This window comes from Rattus rattus, chromosome 6 (genome assembly GCF_011064425.1).
Source record: "Rattus rattus isolate New Zealand chromosome 6, Rrattus_CSIRO_v1, whole genome shotgun sequence".
NCBI classification, from domain to species: domain Eukaryota; kingdom Metazoa; phylum Chordata; class Mammalia; order Rodentia; family Muridae; genus Rattus; species Rattus rattus.
The window spans coordinates 114,751,323-114,777,302 of record NC_046159.1 but is presented as its reverse complement, the minus strand read 5'-3'; the positions used below and the strand labels follow the sequence as shown (position 1 = coordinate 114,777,302).

General features: G+C 40.7%; 1 protein-coding gene across 1 annotated transcript; it reads left to right on the top strand.

The window, feature by feature from the left end:
- The first annotated feature begins 498 nt into the window (after positions 1-498).
- Asb15 (ankyrin repeat and SOCS box containing 15) lies at positions 499-15,552 on the top strand. The gene is made up of 9 exons (XM_032905253.1): positions 499-605; positions 2,282-2,334; positions 2,427-2,558; positions 3,725-3,883; positions 7,109-7,354; positions 8,830-9,001; positions 10,565-11,135; positions 11,891-12,044; positions 15,311-15,552. Exons 1-9 carry the CDS (start codon positions 499-501, stop codon positions 15,466-15,468), a joined length of 1,752 nt encoding a protein of 583 aa, XP_032761144.1. The 3' UTR covers positions 15,469-15,552.
- The last annotated feature ends 10,428 nt before the right edge of the window (positions 15,553-25,980 follow it).

Sequence of the window (25,980 nt, the reverse complement as noted above, 5' to 3'; positions counted from 1 at the left end):
GATGGATAGATAGAAATGGTCAGAGGAATTAATGGGCATCTACAGAAGTGCCAGTCCCAGGTATAACATGAGTCTCGTCTCAAACATGCCAATGGTGTTCTGAGAGCAGCAGAGGACTGTAGATGAAAGGATCTCTCTTTGACGTTGACGGATCCTCTTTGATCCAGCTCATTTCTAAGGTTCTAATGTACTATGTGAAATAACGGGCCCCAGTTATTATCCACTGGAAGCATGATGAAAGACCACGGCGCCTTCTGGAGGCAGTAGAGAAGTCAAAGTTAGAAGATGTAGACACTCAAGGGGCAGGTAATTACAGTTTCAATAGAACCTCTGAGGTTAATAGGGTGGAGTTTCCATATGCATGGATTAAGATCTTAGGTATTTGTGTGTGTTTACCAAGGGAAGGCTTTCATTTTGCATTTGTTACGTTACTCGCGCCTATTGTTTTGAATCCTTGTTGAGACTAAGAAATCGACTCTTTCAAAATTATTTGCAGATATGGATATTCACGATGATCCTAACGATGAGCATCTTGCCAGTTATGACATCCAGCTTTGTATTCAGGAATCCATTGAAGCGAGTCAGGCCGTGTTCCACCCTGAAAGGTAGCGTTCTCACCAACTACCTTCAACAAACTTCTTTGTGGCAGGCATTTGCCGGGAGACTCAGCCCTCCTCTATAAAATGCTTACTTCGCCCGTCACACACACACTCTTTCTCTGCTGGGATGCCTAGCAACTTAAAAACGCCAACTTTGCAGATATTTAAATAATCCGTTCTACAAATCTGCATCTCAGGTAGAAAATGGCAATTTCCTAAGTGGGAAATCCATAGATGAATTTGTTCGGAGATTGCCTATGACCTAAGTTAATGTGGCCTTTAGGAGAACAATGAGTAAAGTTTGAATACATTTGTGAGAACCGTGTAAAACAGACTGACAGACGGTCCATTATTACATGTATGCGAGCTGCCGGCTTCTCCGCTAACCCTTGTGAGTAGACACGTTAAAACATACATAAAACTGATGTTGTAAACATAGTGATGATAGAATCTAAAACTGCAAAAAATAGTGCCTGCTATGCATGACACACGATGAAACATTAGGCCTCGGTTAACCTTTACATTCTATTATTGTGTCTCAAATTTTAGTCTGGAACTTACTAGTGCTTATGAGTCTACTCGTTGCTATGAAATTACTGCTTCTGAGCTGTGTGTGAAGTGCACTTGTGTGTGTGTGTGTGTGTGTGTGTGTGTGTGCCGTGTATGTTTATGTGTTTGTGTGTGTGTGTGCATGCACTCATGAGCACAATTGTACACACCTCTGACAAGACCAGAGGTCAGTATTGAGTGGGATCTCTCACCGTATCTGGCATTTAGCTAGACTGCCTTGCTGGACAAGGCCCAGGCATTGTCTTTTCTCTGCCTGGGGTTACAATCATGGACCAGGGAATCAGAAATCAGGTTCTTATGCCCAGGCAGTAAGCACTTTACCAGCTAACTACCTCTCCAAACACCTCCTCTTCAACTCTTGAAAGTAAACATGATCTTTTAACTTTTAAAAGGGTACATGTTACATAAAACTGTGTGGTCTTTAAACATTTTCATAGTTGCTAAAACCTCTGACAGATTTTCGACTCTGAGAGCTCCCCACAAGGCATTCAGAAACCCGTAATGCTAGCAAGAGCTTCTGCTTAACAGAGCTAATACTTTTGTTAGGAAGTTCCTGTTTCCGTTTAACGAGCACCATGCCACACGATTGTCCTGTGAGCTTAACTCCTGACTGCCAGACCACTGACTGGGAGTATACTCAATGTTCGGCCTGTTAACCAATTGGTTAAATACATCTAACATGTCCACGGGACATAAACTCACACTATCTCTCAGCAATTCCTAAGAGCCAGGTAACGTTTATTGTGCACGTAGTTTTGAAAGTTATCTAACCCCATCCAGGTGAAGAAAACAACGTCCAGAAAGGCTACCCCACTTTTCCCGAGTCATGAACTCAGCCTATGACCTGCAGCCCGTGATTCTGACTCCAGTCATTTATCCCACATCTATTACTTCGCGAGACTCCCACAAAACCTCTTAGTCCTGTACTTTGCTAGTGCACTCTGTGTCAGACTTCAGAGAAATTTTCCAAGTGGAGCATACCAGCTACATGATTTTCTTGAAAATTAGTATTATTACATATATACTTATAAAAACTAAAGTCTATTGTTCAGATCCTCGAAATGCATCACTAGGACAAATAAGGCTTGATTATTTTTCTTATTCTCTGCCAGATCGGTCCAACTAAGTGACCAAAACAGAAAGCTTGTGGAGGCCATCAGGCAAGGTGAGTGGGCGTGCATGCTACAAGGGGGTGGAGCCGAGTGTCCGTCCCCCTGGTCAGGGCCAGCGTGTAACGCGTCCACACGTTTTGCGTAGGTCACATTTTTGAGCTCCAGGAGTATGTGCTACATAAATATGCCCTGGAAGAAGCGGACGAGAAGGGGTGGTTCCCATTGCATGAGGCTGTGGTTCAACCCATTCAGCAGATACTTGAGACCGTTCTGGACGGTAAGGAAACCCACAAAAACCTAGAGCGAAACTGTAGATGTTATAGCTGTGCGAGCTGAACACAACAAGCGAACATGAAAGACTAGCGCAGCGTGTGGCCTCTGCAATTGAACTTTTGCATCTGCTCACCCAAGATGCAGGCCGTCAGAAAGTTACGGTCATCACGTGTGATGGATAAAAGTGTGTCATAGGTCACAAGTTAGTTTATTCAAATAGAAAGTTGGTTTTCTTTTAAAAGTTAGTTGGGGTCGGCGGCTGGTAGGATGGTTCAGCAGTTAGGATATCATATCAGGCAGCTCATAAACACCTGTAACTCCAGCTCCAACGGATCCGACGCCCTCTTGTGGCCTAAGTGGGCACCTGCACACAGGTGGCATCTACTCACATAGTCTCACAAATACACGTAGAGAAAAACTAAAAGATTTCTAAGAGTTAATTTAAAATTTTTCATTTTCAACTATTCTTGATCTAGTTTCCAAAATTATACACACACACACACAACACACACACACACACACACACATATATATATATACATATGTTACAACAAATAATGGTTGTCCCTATACTACATTAATATTTTAATAATGTAAACATCGCTGTGATAAATCAACACAGCATTCTATTTTTGGTATTTTTCCACATCTCTGCATTGTATAAAATATATTGAGAATGTCTTACCTTTAAGCTTCAGCGTTGCTTTCTAATTTTTGCTTCGAGAGTTGAGAAATATTTGATAATTAGCCAGACGATTAGAGAATTAGATAGCCAGATTGGTGGATATAAATGGCATTGATGACCTTTCTTCTGTAGCACAAAGAGATGTCTACTCATATATATTTCTCATTTATATTCTTCATTTGACAAAACCAATCTCATATACAATTTACATATTTAAAAGATGGGGAATTAATTTACAATGCATTAAGAAATGAGAATTGATAACCTATTTTAAAGATAAATAAGTCGAGGCATAGATGTTGGTTTCCCTGGTTGTCAGCTGGATTAGCCAATCTATGTGTCTGCTGATCCTCACTGTCCTTTGGTAATTTTTTTTATTATTTTACTCGATATTATGTGTATAGTATTAGGTGATTCTGATTTATACAAAATCACAAAAGCAGGTGTGGCTTTTAACTTCTCAACGAAATGCTTTCACATCTCAGCATCCTATAAGACACTCTGGGAATTCAAGACCTGTGATGGAGAAACGCCCTTGACTCTGGCAATCAAAGCTGGTCTGGTGGAAAATGTCAAGACGTTGCTAGAAAAAGGGGTATGGCCCAACACCAAAAATGACAAAGGAGAGACACCTCTTCTGATTGGTAAATGGTTTTTTCCTAGAATTTTGATAATTTGAAACCATTATAAATATTTAATAAGTGTTTTTTTTTTCTTTTTTTCGGAGCTGGGGACCGAACCCAGGGCCTTGCGCTTGCTAGGCAAGTGCTCTACCACTGAGCTAAATCCCCAACCCTTAATAAGTGTTTTTTTAGGAACCACTGAGAAATGGCTAAAATTTTGTCTGAATGCCTTCCCTTCCCCAACCTTTCTATGCTCCCAGCCCTACGTCATCTGCCCATGAATTTCATTCTCCCGTCCCACAAAAGGCATCATGGAAGTTTGCCATGGAGTTTAACTCTTAGTATACAGAAAAGCAGGAGGGTGCTAATTAGTTCAGTGACACCATGGGTGTCTAAAGGAATGCCCACGAGATAAGGTCAAGATGGAAGGGAGAGTTGTGTGTGCAAGATGCTGCCAGAGAAGGTGCTAGGGAGGATGAGGGAAAGAGGAGCATCAGTTCTACGTCAGGATAGTCACGTGAGAATCGAGAGGAGAGGAGATGCTGTGGACGGTACTGAGCTTGGTCCCGGTTAAGAGCTTACAGCTGTGGCACTGTGCAGAAAGGGTGGCAGTTGAACCTTGTTATGCATCAGCTTCTCAACCTTCATCTCCTACTAATGCTGACTAAGAATATGACGATTGGCCAGGCAGTGGTGGTCCATGCCCTTTAAACCCAGCGCTCAGGAAGCAGAGGCAAGCGCACCTCTGAGTTTGAGGCCAGGCTGATTTCCGGAACAGGGCAGCCAGGACAACACTGAGAAACCCTGCCTTGAAAAACAAAACAAAACAAACAAACAAAAACAAACCAACCAAAAACAAACGGTAACAACCCAAAGAATCTGATGACTAAAGAAAGAGGTGAGATCGACTGTGTATGACCCAAGATAACATTGGCTTTTCTGAGGGACACGTGGGTGGAATAAGAATTTGGGGTTTGGTACCTGAACTCTGTGGACTTATATCCTGTCTGCGAAACCGTGGTAAGGGCTCATCTATGATAGTTCCCCGAGAAAAGAGAAGCCATATTAAGTCAGATGCTTTGCTGGGCATTCTGGATTTAAAGGCATCGATTACTCTTTTGCTTGCAATTTGTAGAAAAGCTAGATAAACATAAGTGGAAAATTAATGCAAATGCTACCAGGAAGGCACATACGGAGAGTGAATTAAGGGAATTTAATAAAAAGTCATTGCAGCAGCAAAAACTCAGAGTCTTAATTTCCCGAAATCTCTTGAGAAATATAGAGACAGCATCAATGGACTTTAAAAAAAAAAAATGGACCATCAAGGTGAGGTTATGTTTTGTTCTTTGAAACTTGCTGCTCATGGATCATTAATGCACAAGGGAGAGAGAAGACGGGGAAAGGTCCTTTCTCTATGTTACCCCATTTTAATGTTTTTCTTGACTTAATCCTTCATCTTTGTGCCTACTCATGCCGTATGCTCAGATGGCAAAAATGAAATAAGCCTAAGACCACCCAGGACCCCTCCTCCTGCTCAGCCATCTGGCTCTGACTTGCTGTGCTCGATGGAATACAGTCGTGTTAGCGTTTCCTGATGAGTGGTAAAGTATCAGATTTGTGGCGATCTGACACTTAGGATGGTTTTTGCCCTTGGATGCACTCTGTGTTCATCCAGGGGCCATGGTGTCCATCTTTCCTCTGCTGGATCTTCATGCTGACCGTAGCCAGCACAGCTGGGTGTGGAAGCTCTGAGATCCTGGGGTCTCGGATCCACTGGTCTCCGTTCTCCATGACTCTCCACGTTCACAGTCCATGTCACTTCTGACAGTCTACCTCACAAATCAAAATGTACCTTCCTCAGCTCGTTCCTCTTTCACTTTCTCAGTCCTTACCCAGAAGTCTCAGAGCTCCCTTCTCTGTGAGTTTTCTGAGTCAGAGAATCACTTGGAGATGCTATGTAAATTACTAATGAAACTCATGAATTCAGAAGAGGGAAGAAAATGACAAAGCAGAAATAAACAGGGGAAGCCAGCAAACTGCAGATTTCCAAGGGTATCTTAAGTAATACCAATTCTAGTTAAGTAAAATTGTAATTAGAAATCTGAATATGTAAACCATATAAATTCTAATAAAGAAATTGAAAATCTGATTTTCAAATTCTATAGAATTTATATTTAAATACCCATACATAAAAGACTATGTATAAAACTACACATAAGTTCATATTTTATTATCAATTATGTTGACTCATAATGCGCCTTATGGATTTAATTATTTCGGTTGGTTATTAGCTTAGACAGTCTTTACAGATTACCTGTAAAGGATGAATCCCCACCAATGGAATTATTATTTCTATGGAAAATACATTCTTCCAAAGAATTAAATAAGAAATGAAAGTATAAATTTTAAGAAATTACTTTAATTGAACATTTCCTGCATACTCTGTTTTGTTTTGTTTTTTTCCATGAAGAAAGGTCAGTCACGCTAATAGCATCTTCCAGAGGGAAGCAGACAGGTGGCATCGTAAAGGAAAGAGACCCATTATCATGAGATTTTGCCCCTAAAACTTAAAAACCAGAAACAATAGCAATAAGGTAAAATCAAGCTCACCCCTCTTAGCAGTGACAGCAGCTAAGAGGATGAGGTCATGCACCTCAGAACCACAGTGGCAGGTGGGGAGTTCAGGAAGTGGCGTTTATCAGCATGCAACATAATAATAAGAAGAGAGGCACTTCACCTCCCTCTTCTGAGGTAGGGTCCAGCTCTTTACCTGTTCCTCGACTGAAGTACAATTTGCTGATGAACGGTATCTTTGGTAGGGAAAATACTTGTTTCCATGGAGACCAGCCTCCTAGGAATAATACCAATACTAAGAATAATTTATTGTGCTCATATTTTATACTGGGTACCATAGTTAATGCTTAAATACATTATTTAATTTGTACAACATACATAGTATGCCCCCATATTTTTGGTAAAGAGATTGAAGTTGGGAATGGATACCCACAAAATTCTATCTTGGTGATGACCACTTGTCGTGAAATTCTTACCCACTCTGAGTCCTACAGACTAGGACTGCATACCTAGAAATCTGGGCATGAGAAAGCTAAAGCACACGAGGAATACGCTATCTTTTTACAAGAAGGGAGAATGGCTGCTAGCTATTTTGATGTTAGTTTAAATAAATCAGTTCCATCTGAAGTCCTCGTGTTAATAAGGCAACTTCATGTTAACGTTCTGTTCAAGCTATAAAACAGGGCTCCTATGACATAGTATCTGCACTGATTAAATACAACACCAGCCTTGACCAGCCCTGTGTCAAGAGGTGGTCAGCAATGCATGAAGCAGCGAAGCAAGGCCGCAAAGATATTATCACTCTGCTCCTGAATCACAGAGGCGATGTCCACCTGAGAGATGGCTTTGGAGTCACGCCCTTAGGGGTCGCCGCTGAGTATGGCCACTGTGATGTGCTGGAGCATCTTATTCACAAAGGTACGTGAAGGGAGTTACTCTGTCTTCCTCTCTCTCCTGAGTATAAAGGGGTGGGGCTTTATCCTGGACCCCCACTGAACCCCGATTCTACGACTTAACCTCTATTCATCATGACCAACGGAGATCTGCAAGACCAGCCCTGATTGCTTTCTCTAGAGGCAGCCCAGTTTCCACATAGATTTAGGAAGGCCTTAACTGTCATCTTGGCTGAATCTTTCCTCCCTTCCATTTTCTGATGTCTCAATCCCTCTTAACTGGGACCGAGAGGTTGGATTTATCTCTAAATCTCTATCACTTTCTTTCCCAAACCCAACTGTTGCAAAGTACCAAAGTCTGCCTTATCGTCACGTTGCCATGTGTCTGCCTTCTTTGTCAGGTCCTTCCCGAGTTTCCTAGACCAGTATGATCATTTGCTAACTCTTCTCCAGATTTCTATTCTTCCTGTCAGGGAACCCATACCATGCACTACAGCTTGAGTTCCTCTCGCTCAAGTGCAACATCAATAATGTGTTGTATTCCAAACACCGCTGCAATGGCTTCTGATAATTAGAATGGCTCTTCCAGGCCTTGAGCTTCACTACTCCAATCTGCATATCTGGCAAAACAGAATATGGCTGTTCTCTCTGCGTCAATTTAGGTCAAGATCCTTGCTCTCACTTAGGATAATATTCAGTAAAAATTCAAAGTGAGTCTCTCGAGATATTCTCATAAATCCTTTCCCAACCTCTCCAACAGATGGTGTCATTCCCTACCCCTCAGACCTCCAATGTTTCAACTGTACAGCCAGGAAGAAACTCAATTTCTAACCGCTAGCTCCTAGCTCCACCTCCTCTCTACGAGACCCTTGTCAACTTATATGCCCAAGCCCCAGACTCCTCATCCATAAGTGAACCACACGATCCCCCAAAGGACCTTGTATGGGTGAAAATTAGCAACTTTTTGTGTTTCCCAATGTAACTTCATTGAATTATCACATAATCACAGAGGAATAAGCTACATTAGCTTACAGAGGGAGAAACAGAGACACATAAAAAAAAATGAATTCCAATCCATGAAGTAAGCAGCAGGTCCATTATCAGAGATGGCTCTCTTCCCTTTATGGTACATGTTCTACAAAGCTGTCCCCAAAGCTGGCTACACTGTGTGTTCTCTAGTTACCTTTTCATTTGCTCTTTAAGCTCTGTGAGTCAGGCTTATTCAGTTTTGTGCCCTGTAGGTATCCATATATATTTTTGAAAGACTGCTACCTGTTATCAAATTTAAAAGTCTCGTGATCATATTTCTCGAAGCAGGACTGGCTTGTTTTCATTCACGTTCTTGTGACTCCCTTTCCTTGAGAGTTTAGTAAAATGAAGCATGTTGCCTGTTATCGAATGGTTAAGCCTTTATCAGAAAGGAAAAAAAAATGACAGACTGCTTTAACAGACAGTCTTAACACTGCTCAGCCATCTAAGCCACGTGCTTTACACTGCCAGGTGGTGATGTGTTTGCTTTGGCGGATGATGGGGCATCTGTGCTATTTGAGGCAGCAGGAGGTGGAAACCCTGATTGCATCTCCCTCTTGCTGAAATACGGAGGAAGCGGCAACGTACCCAACAGGGCGGGGCATCTTCCCATACATCGAGCTGCCTATGAGGGACATTATCTGTAAGTAAGATATCAAGGCGATCACTTTAAGTTAAAAAAACAAAACAAAACAAAAAACACTAAGGCATGTGTACAGTATAATCTCTCAATATGTGATATTCCCCAAGTCTCCAAGGGAAATAGCCACACTTTTTTTTTTTTTAATTTCGATGCTTGGAAATTATTTCATAGCTTTTTCACTCTTATTCTATACTCTTAACCTTCACAGAATGAATTTGTAATATTCTTTTTAATAGTAAAAAGTGTTCCTTGTAAAGGAATAACGTTATAATTGAGAAATCTTCACCATTTGACAATTCTACATTTTTTTTTAAAAGTTCAACAAATGACTACGAAGTCTCTGAACTTTTTGCCGTTGACCAAGGACTAGAGTTTGTAATCATGCTGTGCTGTACTTCAGCTATTTCCTAGCATTGCAGAGTGTATATGATACTCTAACGATGAGTATATTGTTAAATAGAAAAGATTCATTATATCCTAGACTGAGTAGAATTTTCCACCACAAAATGTTATGAGCAATGCAGTAATAGAAGCCTAGAACCACAACATTAAACTCTCCACCGAACGATGATGATTTTCAGAAATTAAAAAATAAGTCACACTTTCAAAACCTTTGAGAGAGCTAGGGTTTATTATTTCTGGTAGCCACACTGGCCAAGTTAAGGGACCAGTGACGCATAATTGATGCGAAGTGACATGTTGTTAAAGTTTACCTGGATTTACTCCCAGTGTTCATAAATTCACACATGATAGCTCTGAGTTAGGCACAGGAGATCAAGTTATCCTTGGTTGTGGCTCTCCTGAGTGGCTACATGGTGAGTGAAGTGTGAAATTCACAAGCATTCATCACATGTAGTTAGAAACATGAGCTTGGGAACAGCTATTTCATCTGGACCAATACAGGTTTGATGGAATACGGAAGGTTCTGCTTTTCACTAAGAATTCATTGTGAGCTGTATAGGAGACAGGATGTATGTGGGCGATATTAACAGGTGGCTTAAGAATCAATGAAATAGAAACAATAAGAATCGAAAGATTAAAACTCCATCTCTTCCTTTCACATGCAAGGTAGGACCTTGGACAAGTCCTGTTCCCCTTAAGCCTTTATATTGTTCATCTTTAAATGAAAGGGTTATGTGTATGCTGTGCAAGTCATTTGCCAAGACTGCATGGTTTCTAGTGGTCAGGGTTATGCAGTGTGCTTCTATGCCATGACTCTTTGGCAATTTGGCAATCACATCTATTGATTTATAAACTTTGTTGTCAAGAGGCAGAAGTGTGGGGAGAGCCCTGAGGACTCAAACCTAGAACGAAACACGCAAGATACGGGATGTTCCCTGGGGATTTTTAGGATAGGAAACTAAATTGAAACTCAACTAAATCCCATTAAATTAAACAGGAGTCTCTTGACTCGCAAAGGTTAAACAAGTCTCACAAAGTTATGTAGAGGAAATATGGAAAGCTAAACAAAGTAAATTCACTTGTCTAACGAGACAAGCTTTATTTAGTTGTTTGATTTTCTTTATGCAATGGAGTTTATAGGAGGTTTGTTTTTTCCTCTAGTGCTCTGAAATATCTGATCCCAGTAACATCCAAACACGCAATTGAGAAAAGTGGCCTAACCCCAATTCACTCAGCAGCCGATGGACAAAATGCCCAGTGCCTCGAACTGCTCATTGAAAATGGTTTTGATGTCAACGCCCTGCTCGCCGACCACATTTCCCAGAGCTACGATGACGAGAGAAAGACTGCGCTGTATTTTGCGGTCTCTAATAATGATGTCCACTGCACTGAAGTCCTTCTGGCTGCAGGGGCAGACCCTAACTTAGATCCCCTCAACTGTCTCCTCGTGGCAGTGAGGGCCAATAGACATGAAATTGTCCGGCTGCTCCTCTCCTACGGGGCTAACGTCAACTGTTACTTTATGCATGTGAATGACACGCGCTTCCCCAGTGCCATTCAGTACGCCCTAAATGATGAGATCATGCTGAGACTGCTGCTGAACAATGGTTACCAAGTGGAGCTGTGCTTTGACTGCATGCACGGAGACATCTTTGGGAACTCATTTGTGTGGTCAGAGATAGAGGAGGAGGGACTGCCGGGATGGACGTCTTGCGTAATAAAAGATAATCCGGTGAGCTCCTTTCCGTCTTTGTTTTGGATCAGTCCTTCAACTCATTTTTCTCTTCAGGAATCTTTACGTTTTAATTTTTTTTAACCCTTTAGATTTATTCGTGGACTGCCAAAGTTGATCAAGAGTATGTCATTTAACGTTTAGTTATTTATAAAATATCCAAATTTCTTCCTGTTACAGATTCCTAGATATATAGCACTGTGGTCCTAAAATATAAATGAAATGGCTTTAGAATTAATGGTATTAAGTCTTGTTTTATAGCCAAATTATAACCTATTCTGGAGGGCATTTTATATTGTAAATAAAATACACAATCTTCCAGTTTAACCCATGAAACGTCACTCAATTAAGGATGTTACGGCATGGAAAATTTAATTTATATACTTCTCATTTTTTATTTCTTATTACTGTAGACAGATATACATAAAGTGGGCCAGGAAAAAAGGCTATTTCTTTTCTTAGGTTGGAAACAGGGTGTCAAACAATTTTAAAATGAAATTATCCACCTGTACCCACTTGGTGGAATATTGGGGCTAGAGAGAAAAAAACCTTCTATGTCATGTTCACTATGATCCCAACAGAAACATGAAAAATGCATTTAGTACTATCTGTTCAAAGTAATAATAGTTCAAATGACATTTCTTTTTCATTTTTCATCATAATCATGAATGTTTTCATTCCCATAAAAAGATAATACCAATTATGTGTTTAATATACTAAAGTATCACTAAATTAACTGTTGTCATTTTTCTCAGTTCTGTGAGTTCATTACAGTTCCGTGGATGAAGCACCTGGTGGGCAACATTGTCCGCATACTGATAGATTACATGGATTATGTCCCTCTGTGTGCAAAACTGAAGTCTGTGCTAGAAGTACAGAGAGAATGGCCCGAAATCCGCCAAATAATAGGTAAAAACAAATATTTCCTTTACTTTAAATTTGTATTTGCTTATTGTGTGTGTGTGTGTGTGTGCACGCGCGTGTGTGTTGTGAATGTGACTACGAGTGAGTTTTTCCTATCCTTAGAGACGCTTACAATTAGCAATGACCATACTAGTTTTGAGCATCCCTCTCGCACGGAATTTGGTGTGGAAATGCCAATTCCTACAAAAAGAAGTGACAACTGATGGGAGGGACTTTGTGAGACTGAACCTGGAGCATCTGCTCATGTCAGGAAGCCAAGAAACTCAGTGACTATCAGAACCCGGTCAGAAGAGTCCATGAGCCACCCTAACGAGACCCTCAGTGGCCAAACAGGACCATTCAAGTTTCAAAAACACAGTTGTTTCAATGAGTATTATTAATACGTCCAAAGTGTCTAAATACACGATACCTTAAAACCGGATCATTTCGAAGGGTTAATAGAGAATCGACCTACCTTCAAATTCGTTAAAAACATGTAAGCCTTTTTTCCTGCCTTTTTTTATATGAAACATATCACAAGTAACCGAAAATAGATGAGCGACAAATCTCTTCATGACGTATCTTAAATAGTGAATGAAAACTTACGTAACTATCATTCTATACCTTGAATAAACAAATGGATGTGCTTGTTAAACCTTGGCTATTGCCAGTGTCATATCCATATCGTGGAGGTCCCAGAGGAGAGAAAATCACTGGCCGAACAGTGATTGATAAGTAGGATCAATCTCTGGACTCAGCTGCCAGCTTTCAAAACAATGGAGGAGACAATGGGACACGGAGCTACACCATGGGAAAACATAGGAATTTGGGTTCTTTATTGAGTAAGGATAAAAATGGATGAGAACAAGCTTGAAGGTCATAAGATATTTAAAGAATATTCTGTAACTTTTTAGGCCTCCTGCTAAAGGAAAGGCTCAGACGAATGACATATGATGTTGACTGCTGACCTACATATGCACACACTCATTCACTTAACTGCCACACTCATGTGGCACACACACACACACACACACACACACAACCAAAAGAAACATTAGGAACTATTCACTTCAATGATAAAAGTGGTCACATTTTGTTATATTTGATGTTAAATTTTAAGTTATATTCTTTTACTACTAAAACGAAGGCATATGCCTGTAAGCCCAGCATTTGGAGGCCAAGGCAGGGAGGTCACATTGTTTTGTCAGTCCTGTAATTAGTGTAGGGACGGATCACTTAGAAGATGAGACTTCAAAAGGGGTGATTGCTGGACAAGTGGGGATCACGGTGGTTTATGGGAGAAGGAGGAATGCAGGTTGGAAGGCTGAGCAACCATCTTCTGTGGCTGACTGAAGTTCTATTTACTGAGGTAGGCGACCATGTTTGTCTGGTTAATGCTTCCAATGCGTGAAACTATGTGTATGTAGTTAGTGCCGAGTTTTAAATTTTCAAAAACAAAAGGCTTCAACGGATTGTCTATTTCAAAATGAGAATACCACCAAAGTACAAATAAATTAATTTCCTAAAGTCTTGGGCACAGGGAATAGCAAAGCCAGGGGTTGAGCCTTGTGTGTATCGCTTGGTATAATAGTGGCTTTCTCTGTAGTAATCCCTGTTATCTCGGTCAGAAGCAGAACAGGTTTTTCTAGGAAATGAGAACGTGTTACTACTGTAAATGAATTTCTAGTTGTGGTAGATTTGGAAAGATACTCCGGGTAAGAGTGAAGTTGGGATGCTTTTCTGTGATGTCAGCCGTTTGTTTCTGCAGCAGCTTGTCAGTCGGTTGCTGTGAGCGTGGTAAACCACTGGATGTCAGGGTTCCTCCAGCTACAAGTAAGATGGTTGGTTCGTTAAGGCACAAAATAAAATTGCGATCTTACAGACTGTGGCAAGGTGCCTATTTTGGTGCCTCACGTTTGTAGAAACTGGCCTCGTTCATTTTTGAGACGGGATTTTGCTATGCAGCCCAGGCTAGTCTGAAGCTCTGTATGTATCCCAGGCTGACCTCAAACCTATGACCTTCCTGCCTTGCCCTCCAAATGCTGGGATTATAGGTCTATGACACCAAGGCTAACTTTCTTTTAATACTTAAAAGAATGTAGTTTGAAATTTTATAATCAAATATAGCAGAATGGGATCACGTTCATCACTGAAGTGAATAGTCCCTAATGTTTCTTTGTGTTGCGTCTGTGTGTGTGTGTGTGTGTGTATGTGTGTGTGTGTGTGTGTGTGTGTGCCACATGAGTGTAGCAGTTCAAAGGAATGTGTATGTTCACATGTAGATCAAAAGTGAACATCAGATGTCATTCCTCTGGGGGTTTCTGATTAGGTAGGCTAGCTGGCCAGTGGGCTTCCGGTATCTATCTGTTTCTGCCTCCCTAATAAACTGAACTCTTGAACAGCAAACATATTAGCTACTGAGCTGTCCCCCTCCCCCAACATTTATTGAACGTTACAGCCCAGTGTATCAAAGATTTTTCTAGTAGTCTGTTTGAACTGTTTATCCCTCAGACAATCTTATGAAGCAGATACTATTGTTACCCATCTTACATAAACCAGAATACTAATTATAGGGGTTAAGCCACTCTGCAAGGTCACACAAAGTAACACAGACAGGGTGTTAATCCCGGCTGACTGAGTCCAGAGCCAACATTTACTTGTGTACTTGTTCTACCCTGCCACTTCTATGCTGCCTCTTTACTGGTTCTTTTTGTTGGTATAAAATACCCGTGTTACAAATCTAATAAAGAGTAGGAATTTGGAAAAAATATATTTACATATCACCAGATATGTAAAGGTTAGTATCTGGTATGTGGCAGACACTGGAAACAGGCCTCAGACTGACTCGTGAACGGTTTGTGAAACGGTCTTAATGATGTTTTACTGATAAATATTCACCAGAAAAACTAGTAGAGAAGAGAGGAAATAAAGAAATATGTCCATGTAATATTTAGTTCTAAAATAAAACAAAGGAGAAATGTGGGGCCATTTCCTATTTACCATCCAATCCATTTGTTTAATTAACAAACTGGACACCCATCAGGAACCAGACTCGCTCCTTCCTGACACAGACGCAGACACAGACGGAATTCCTGTCCTCAGGGAGCTTTTGGGGCGAGGCTAGAGTACTTCATTGACATGTGAATCGAGGTCAGGGTCATCAGCTGCTAAAGTTCGTATTTTCAGAAATGTACCTCGTGCTACTCTGGGACAATCTGCGTCTCATGTGTGAAGCCAATAAAACTTTCTCCCCGTCTCCCCGTTTATTTTAGAGAATCCTTGCTCACTGAAGCATCTGTGCCGATTAAAAATTCGCAGAGCTATAGGACTCCAGCGACTCTGCCAGCCAGCCTCCATGGAGAAGCTTCCTCTCCCAGCAGCGTTGCAAAGATACTTGTTATTTAAAGAATACGATCTCTACGGACAATAGCTGAAGCTAATATAACCTTACAATTATATTTTCAAATGTGATTCTTAAAGTATTTTTTTAAAAAAAAACTGTGATTCCCCTGGAGAAGTCACTGGAATCATTTTGTATTCTTAAGTGTATTTAACACCGCTGAGAATTTTGTAGCTGTGTCATGTCCCTACGGGAAGAACATGTACACTCTTAAAGACGTTTAGGCTTCTAAGATAAGTAACAGGCTGTATTTGATTGTCCTCAGTTGTTACGAGTCTTCAGATTCTCCCTTTCAATGTTTGAGAGTCTAGGCGTCAAAGGTAAATAACCCCTTTCTCACCCACCCCCAAACACGCACATATGCATATGCCAGCCCTAGAGGAGCTCATCTGTGTTTGCAGACCCACCCTGTGATCCAGCTTCTCCTGAGCTTCTTGGCTCAGTCCCTAACAACTTCCTCACTGCTAAATTCTATAAACTACTTTCGCTCCCCTTCCTGTTGATTCTTGTGGCATCTAACTCCATTTCCAGTTCTGTCCTTGGTCTTTATGATACGGATACTGCTATTTTCCCTCTCAGCCCTCCTCCCCAACCTCTCTGCCTCTGCTTCTCTATGCTGCTCCTCTTCCTGCAGGCACATCCCGCAGGCAGTGTCACATCCTCCTTCCTTTTCTGATACGTTGTGTTCTCTGGGAAATTCCATTCAATAATCGTGGTTGTGATCGGTTTTGCTTGGGACCATAACGTTAGAGCTGAAGTTCAACCTTTTGTCTCCTATGTTTCAGAGCAGTTCCTGGTCGACGTTGATCTAACAGACCTCTAAACACAAAGATATCTGTAGTTCAACGCGTCCTCAAATCCTTCCTTCACAAAACACTTGTCTCTTACATTCTGCAGTTCAAGATTAGCTCAGTCAATTCTGTTTCCAAATGAAAAGGATTTGGCACTGGTCCCAGCACCCTCGCCCCCATTTTCTCACCCAGCGTGCCAACTCACCAAATGCCACTGGGTTTCTCTGTTACTACACCCACCGTTTCCTGCTCAGCCCCACAAACTCCACTATACATCTGACTGCATTCTTCCTCTTACTGAGGCAATCCAGTGCTGCTTATCTGGGTCCCCTGGCCTTTCTCTACAGAGTCCACCCACAGCATTTCAGAATGAACTGTCAGAGACTTTACTAGAGCTCATTCCCTTGCTGAAAATCACTCCCATCGTTTTGGGATAAAAATCTCAAGCTCTCTCAGGACTGCCTTGCTTTAACGACCCGGTCCTCTGTAGCCTTTCTGCATGCCCCACCCCCCTTTGGCAACGCCATGGTTACACATTTTCTACAGCAGTTCCCAGATTTTGTGGTTTTATAAGACCAGAGGTTTTCGTTTTATTAATAAAAAATGAGGTCCTCTTTTTAAAGGATACCATCTATTACCACCAATTCAGTTTTAAAAGGGGGTTATTCCTTAGAAGGCTAGAAAACAGGACGGTGATAGGCTCACTCGTTAAAATGGATTGACGTGGGGCTGGGGATTTAGCTCAGTGGTAGAGCGCTTACCTAGGAAGCGCAAGGCCCTGGGTTCGGTCCCCAGCTCCGGAAAAAAAAAAAAATGGATTGACGTTAGCTTTGAAAAGACGGACCTTGCTGTTAGCTCTTCGCTGACAAGCAAAACTTCACTGTAGTCCCCAAGTATCTGAGTCTCTTCGATAGAAAATGTTGTGAACCTCAGGAGCTTTACGTTTCCTTCACTCTCTCTATCTGAAGCTTTCTTTCCTCTCCTTTATGCCCCTGGCCCACTGATTAACCCTTACACTGCAGATCCTGGCTCAGCTGTTGTTTCCTCTGGGTGGAGGCCATGTGGTATTGTAGTGCTCTGGTACGCTAGACTGGAAGCTCCACGGGGGCAGGACCGTGTCTGCTTTACTTCCCAGTATGTCCTCAAAGCCAAAGACACGCCCTAGAATGTGAATGTTATACAAGAACCAGACTCAAATAATCAGTGACTTGGTGGTAATATGATAGGTTAGAGTTTCTGCCTTGGTGTATAACCTAGTAATGTACTTATTTAATAATATTTAAATTGCTTATTATTCCACTTTAATAGTGTGTTGTTTAGCATTTATTTTATCATAAGAGTAAATATTCTTTTGGTAGTAGTATTTACTAGTTTGTAAATTTTCATTTACTTTCAGTTATCTTTGAAAGATAAGTAAGTCTGGGGAGAAAATTATTTAATTAGAGTTATGGTTTCAATGTATCTCCTTGAGGATATTTTAAATACAAATTATATGATAATGTGTTTCACTCCAACTGTGACTGTGATGTTTCATGTACAATATATCATAATTCTTGTGTTGCTTTCTTCATTGTGCTTAAAGTCATTGCTTATAAATGTTTCTCTAAATAAAGGAAAAATAAAAATGAAGATGTCTGCTGTCTGATACTTTAGATATTAAATGTATTTAGAGTAAATAAGTACAAGAACCACTTGGATACAAAATGTTAACTGGATGCACACGGGAAAGGTTTGTAAAGTTATGGCCTCAAGTTCTTAAAAGGACAAAATTATCTCCCTCTTAACAGTGGGAGATGATACTGTATATGAAGCCCATTACAATTTAGACTTTTCCAACCAGGTTCTCGGTTTTGAGAGCACTAAATGGAAGGGGGAATGGATTCCTGTGTATCTCCTCCCTACAGTCAGGCTAAGAAACCAAACACTCTACAGAGGGGCTAATGTCTCCATGTGCACTGATAAGGTAGACTGTGGATGCCTTCTCCCCTGGCTGCCAAGATGCTTGTGGCTGTTTTTAGCTCTTGTTTTGTGTCATTCAGAGAGTCTGAGGTGGAAAGAGTGAAAATGACCTCTGAGCTGAGTGGGTTTGGGTTAATGTTTCTATAGATGACCATCAATTCATACTTTGATTTCGGGTTAAACATATTCAATACCAGCAATGGAACCATGTTCTTCTTGAAGAATATGGTTTAATAATTTAAATTGGTTTCAGGAGATGTGCACTACACCCTTCAAAAAAGTCTTTTAAAAAAATCAATACATATATCAGGAACCATGAAAAATACAAGAGATGTATGTATGACACAGAGAAAAATGCTTAATAGTCATCGAACTTTTATTACATATTTCTATCCAAATCTGGGTTTTAAGTCCTATTATTCTGCATATGCATCTACCTCCCAAATCATAAATCACTTAGAATATAAAAAATTATATCTGCTTAAATTTATTCATTAAAAATTAACATTACACATAAACAATACATATGTATATACATATATACATAAAATGCATGTATGGTATATGTATTTAAGGCAACACTTCTGTACACACACACACACACACACACACACACACACACACACTCATATATCATACCACTACAATGCCATATTGTCTCGGTTAAAGTTGCTGTGATAAAAAACCATGACCAAAAGCAACCTGGAGAGGAAATGGTTTATTGTATCTTATAGGCATTCAGGAAAGTCAGGGCAGGAGCTCAAGACAGAACCTAAGGCAGAAGCCATGGAGAGGTCCTGCTTACTGGTCTGCTCTCTGTGGATTACTTAGCTTTCATAGTTATGTCATCCAGGACCACTTGCCCAGGGGTAGCACCGCCCAAATTGGGCTGGAACCTCCCACATCAATCTATAATTAAGTAAATGACTGACAGACTTGCCTATAGGCTAATCTTGTGGAGTCATTTTGTCAGTTGAGAGTTCCTCTTTCCAAATGCCTTTAGTCTATGCCAAGTTCTACAACAGAACCAAACCCAACCAATAGTGTACACAAAGCAGGGACATGTACTTTGCATTAAGCAGCTGTTTGCTTCAGTGCACTAAGTAAGGACGAGAAAGACAGAAATCACAGGGTCTCACTTAAATGCAGAATCGAAAGAGGGAAGCAGAAGCAGAAAGTGGTAATTACCTGAAATTGGTAGCCAAGAAGAGGGAGCGGGATCCATTAAGTAACATCAATGAGACTTGAATAACTTTAAAATGTTGTTCAACATGGTGGCTGTCATTAATAACAATGTTTTAATATTTGTTTAGCCACCTTTTACATATATCATTTCTGTAATTTATATATTTATGTAATACATAAGTATATATTTTTATGATTTATATATTATGTATTTTTAGTTCCCTTTTTATAATGGAATATTTGAAACTAGGCAGCTCAAGGAAGGAATGGTTTATTTTAGCTTACGGTTTGGTTTGAAATGGTTCCAGTCATTGTGGTAGAAGAGGCATGGCCATAAGAGCACGAGGTTGTTTTCTCACATCTGTCTGAATGAAGAGAACAGTGAATGTTGAAGGTCGGTTGGTACTCACCTGGCTTTCTTTGGCTTGTTTATTTAGTCCCGATCCATATCCCGTGGGAGAGTTTCACTAACTTTAGGGTGGGTCTTCCCTTCTACATCAATCTTCTCTAGAAATACTCTCATTGACAAGCCCAGAAGTGTATCTTCTAAGTGATTCTAAATTTATATAAATTGACAATGAAGATTAGGCAACACAATGTAAAACTACTGTGGTGGTTTGAATATGCTTGGCCCACAGGAAGTGGTACTATTAGGAGGTGTGTTCTTATTGGAATAGGTGTGGCCTTGTTGGAGGAAGTGTGTCACTCTGTATATGGGCTTTGAGGTCTCTGAGTGCTCAAGCTTTGCCCAGTGCAGAAAAGACTCTCTTCTTGGCTGCCTGTGGAAAACAATCCCCTTCTGACTGCCTTTGGATCAAGATGTAAAACTCTAGGCTCCTCCAGGACCATGTCTGCCCACATGCTACCATGCTTCCGGCTATGAAGATAATGTACTTTGTCTTTATAAGAGTTGCCTTGGTCATGGTGTCTCTTCACATCAATAAAACTTTAACTAAGACAACCTTCATGTTCTGCTTCTTGATCTGCCAAAATAATAAGAGGTGTGGCACCTGCACACTCATCCTCCATGAAGTCATCCACTGCCATACCTTCTCCATCATGACGGAGGAACCGATATAGGCAATTGGTATCTTAAGTCATTGTCCTGCTGAAGAAAATGGTATGGGTCATAGACTTTCTGAACTGGTTTGTAGGAGTGAGGAAGTCCGGAACTGCAGGCTAAAAACATCCAAGAGTAGCCGAGAGTTGATTCTGATGACAGATTGAAAGCTGAGATGTCAGTAAAAAGACAGACAATGCAAACTTGCTCACGAGCTTTTATAGGAAAATGAAGGACTAGAGTCTTTCATGCAAAGAGTCTGACTGCATTCTGCCCGTGTCTCAGAGCGAGGCTAAATTGAAGAGTAATCAACTAGGTATATTGGAGGAAGAAATCTAAAGATAGGGTAATATCCATACTGTGGCACAGCTTGTACTCACTTCCAATAGCCAGATTTATGGTGCGCAAATAGAGCTGAAAAATAGGAAAATTCAACAAAAAAAGAAATGCAAATCTAATCGAGTTAAGGACCGTTCAGTGTTGATAAAGTGGATGCAATCATTACAGATTTTAGCCTCAGTGGCCATGATCTAAGAGGCCCATGCTACATCTTGAACTGTCACCAAAACTTGATGTAGCAGTGTGTTTATAGGCATGCAAGATGCAAGTATAAGAGGTCCTGTAAGCTTACTCCAAACTTCAGAAAGCTTCTGAGACCAAACGATATGCGGCAAGACCTCTTGAGTAGGCTTTGTGTGAAGCTATGGATATATATGTATATATATACATATATATAGCCTATGCTGCAGTAGAGACCATAGGGTAGTGGAGATGCCAGGAATTTGAATACAGACTGAGGAAAGCTGAAAGCACTAAGTGGTGCTGGCCTGAGGGAGGCCATGTAGGATGCAAACTAACTAGTAATGGAAGAACTATTTAAGCCCCTTAGTTCCCACATGATTCCATGTGATGTAGACCAAGAATGGTAATGCCTGGTACTTGCCTAGTGGGTAACAGTCTTTCTTTGGTCTGATCTTTTTTATGTTGTATTTCCTTCTTCTCTTTTAGAATGAGTATGTCTACTCTTCCATGGTTGGATACATGTGTGTGAATTATTTTATGAATTTTACATGGGTTCACAGTTTATGAGATCACCGTGTGTTTTAGAATAGGCCTTGGACTTGTCTTAGAGTAACAGAACTCTTAGACTAGTGGATTTTATATGATAAGATGGCCATAGTCAATGAACGGCAGGGATAGAATACTCTGATTTGAATGTAAAATGTGCCTTACAGATTTGTGCCCTTGAACACTTGTTATGTTTGAACAGACATTTGAACAGCTGATGTTTGCTGGTTTTTGAAAGTTGTAGAGATTTTAGGACAGTGGGTCTCAACCTTTAGGTTGCAACCCCTTTAGCAAACCTTTGTCTCCAAAGAAAATTAGTATTATTTGATTCATAATAAAGCAAAATTACAGTTATGAAGTAGTAACAAGAATAATTTCATGGCTGGGGCCACCACAACACAGGAACTGTATTAAAGGATAGCGGCATTAGGAAGGTTAAAACCCACTGCACTAGGAGGTGAGACTGGGCTGGAGGAAATATGGCATCATTAAGACATCATAACCAGGTCTATTTCCTAACTTGTATCTGTTACATGATTTCTGAGCCAATGTAACCAGTTCCTGTGTGCTCCAGCTGCTATGTTGACAGCCATTAAACCTTCTTAAACATGGTGGACTACATTCCCTCAAACTGTAAATCAGAACACCCTACCCCCTATATAAAAAGAAAGAAAAGGATAGCTTAGATTTTAGGTATTCTCACTGTAAACAAGATACATATATGAGGTGATGCATATGCTAATTGGCTTGATTTAGCCATTCTACAATATATACATATTTTAAAATAGCACGTTCTATATCGTATATATGTATATACTCTTTTCAACTAACAAACATTGAAAACTGGATTGCTTTAGCATTCTTAGATGAAGCTTGCAAAAATATCTGATCTTTAAAATTGACACCGAAAGAGATTGAACCTACTTTGCAGATGATTTCGCTTCTGGGTTGATATGAGCTTAATAATCATTATACAAAAATAAAATAGGAGCATGAGAAACCCCTTTCCATTGTTATTATTACAGAGTGATGGAATTAGTGACTAAGCTGCAGAAATTAAAATATTCACCTTAAGGAACGGGACCACACACTGTCATGATGACATTTGAGAATATTCAAACCTATGTTAGAGCCCTATGTGGCATTTCACTGTCATCTCTAAGTTTTTTAACAACGTTCCCAGAGTGAAAACTTAGCACAGAACTTTTGAACCTAGCACACAAAACCCTCATCATCTATTACTGCCAAGAGAAGAGAGGCACTTCTTAGGGGAAGCACTGTGTAGGAAAAGGAAGAATAGACTCATTTGACCTCACTAGCCCGTGTTGTGTAACCTCAGGGAGTGCTGGGGATGTCTGGGGATTTGCTGTTTTCAACAAGAGACAGTCTAGTAATCTGAATCGGGCTCTGGGAGTGTCTGAGTTCTAATGTTGGACTGACCAGCGATTCCATCATGGGGCCTGGACTGGAACACGCATTCTGCACTTCAGATTCTCATAAGAGGACAGCCTTTGCTTCTTGGATTGTCCCTACTTGGGTTTCCCAAGGAGACTTCAGCTAAAGTGCTTTGGAGGTCATCTATATTGTTATGTAAGAAAAAATGGGGAACATGAGTTGAGTTGAATACGAGACACTAGTGTCCGTCTGAGGTAAAGTCCTTGTTCTCTTTCCACTCATGGCATTTGTCATACTCTGAAAATTAAGGTGTGGCATTGAGGGGTGGCCAATCTGTGTTCCTGAATGCCTGAATACCTCTGTGCACCTGAAACTAATCTCTTTAAAATTATTTCAGATGCAGCAATACTTGTAAGCACTTTGACGGGAGGATGCTAACAGCTGCGTAGGCTTTGTGCTGTAGACTCAGTGGGAACCCTTAACCCGCATTCTGTCCCCTCGTTGGTGGTATATGACTGGCTAAAGCTGAGTTTCATTGAGGCTGAATTGTATATGTCTATGACCACCAGATGTCTGCTCGAAAGGAAACAAGTCCTCTTAGTTGACAGCCGAAAAGAAAACTTAAAGAAGGAGTGGTGGTGTTTATCTATAACCCCAGAACTTAATAAGGAGGGTCATGAGTTTGAGACAAGCTTGACTTGCTCACCAAGTGCCGGGCTGGTCTGTGCAATTGTACTTTCTCTAAAATCCTGATATTAAAACTAAAAATATTTTTTAAATTTAAATATGTGAAAAACAGTTTACATATGTTTATATATAAAATAGAACTTTTCAAATGTTTATATTAAATATAAGATTAAAAAATAATTTGGAAAATAACCAATTCTTAAAAAGTGAATGATTTCAGAACGTTTGAAAATAACAGGCTTTGCTAAGGGAGAGTGGGAACCCGGAAGCCACTGAAGTTCTTAAATGATTCTATCACCTCAGTTGTACCATTTGTCCCAGAAATGGGAACAGGACCTTGAGAAATACCTAGCCCTTCTAATACACATGGAAAGACCACCTCGGTACAACACCCTTCACTTGTCCTGTGTGTCACAGTCCACAGAGCACTTCACATGCACCTCTCCCTTGATTTATATTATGACTTTAAAGGCAGAGCAGGACAGGGTTCATTTACTCCCTAAAATACACCCTCCAATTAGTTAAGGTTGTGAAGATTAGATGTAAGACGTAGAACCTTGGCTCTGACTCCAAAGCTTCTTCGGTAGCATAATGCAGCTCGTCAAGAACAGGGTGAGTGTCCACTTTAGGAGCCTCGAGTGGCAACAGCTCAAGGTCCTTCAGCAGGATATACTCAAAGTGGTGAAAAAAGCCTTCAGCCAACGTGCCCCAGGCATGTGAACTCTCCAAACATGAGGTGAGATGGAAAAACCAGGTGGCCACAGACAGTGGTTACAGTCATTTAAACTATTCAAACATGGATGATACACACAGACAGAAACTGTATTAGTGGGTGTCTGGGTCTGTGTGTTAGGAAGATGGTTAATTGCAAATGGACATAAAAAATATTTGGGGGCCAAAGGAAACGTTCAGAACTTGATTTTTGATGATGGTGACACAAGTTGGTAAATTTATCTATTTTTTTTAAAGCTATTTAACTTTAAACTTACAATAGATTAGTTTTAGAGTACATAAGTTGAAACCCCAAAAGTCACTTTGAAAGAAAGAAGAGGGGATATGTCTCTCTCTGACAAGGAGTAACAGTGTCTGTAGCCTGCTCAGGTGCTCCTGTCTAAACTGTAGCAATCTTCTGGCTTAGAGAAGTATGTGGTCCTTGGGCTGGTAGCGTGATTGGTTTATTTTGTTGTTGCTATGCTGATAAGACCATTAAGAGCGGAAGATGAGACCTGTCAGGGCACCATGTGACTTGCCTGCTGCTTTCACCAATTCCATTTGGCCCCAAATCCCAGATCGACAGAGCTTGCTTTTTGCCAGCTTCTGATATTTTCATACTGGTTCTCAAAGGGCATTTACATACACACACACACACACACACACACACACACACAGGAGGGGGGAGAGAGAGAGAGAGAGAGAGAGAGAGAGAGAGAGAGAGAGAGAGAGAGAGAGAGAGAAATCCAAATGTATAAATTGAAGAGCTGAGAGGGTTTCTTGTCCTGTGAAGGGTGCGAATTGGCAAAGAATCATACACTAACCTTCGGAAATAGCTTTCCGGGTAGGCAACAAGGGAAGGTGGGGATTGCAGAAAAGAGTGAGCATCTTGGGAGACTCATGGAAGACTGCGAATTTCAATTAGTCAGGGGAACTTTGGAAGGAAAGGTCAGTTACAGCTGTGAAGTACAATGCTTCAGATTTCTCTGACAGAAACGCTGAAGAAAGAGCCCCAGTGTCTGTGGAGCGGAAGGAGCATTCCCTGCGTTCTTGTGCTTTGCTCTGACCCTGCGGCCCTCCCACCCTCTTCACAACAGGACCTAAGCACTTCAGCTGCTGTTTCCTGGCTGGACTAGCTTCTAAGCAGAGGCAGTCCTGAAGCTGAGGGAGCTGCCCAAGGAAAGTATTCATACTGTGGATAATGGGTCCTAACACCACAAGTGACCAAATCCGCCCCCATTGGTGACACAACTCTGATTATAGCCCTCCTAGCTGAGGAATGAATGAGCTTCTCCTCCACCCCAAGGAAAACTTTGTTTTTTAGCATTTCAGATGATGGATATAAAATCTGTTTCCTGTCTCATGAGTGGAATTCCACACGCAGAGTCTGCAGTATTAAGAAGAAAGGCTTGATCGATCGAACTCAGTTATTTCTTTCCCACTATTGGATTTTTTTCCCTTCAAAAATTATATTATCTTCACAGTTTTAACACCATCAGCTCACCTTTCTCATTTGCATACATTACAATTATTTATATGTGTTTAAGTTAGGGAAACACAGGATCACCTATACAGGACCGACAACCAGAGAGGTTCCAATGCGAAGTTCAGTCTTCCATTTTGATACATTTTTAAAATGAAACACTAGCAACCCCAGTGTGAGAAGCAGCTTGGATTTACAGAACA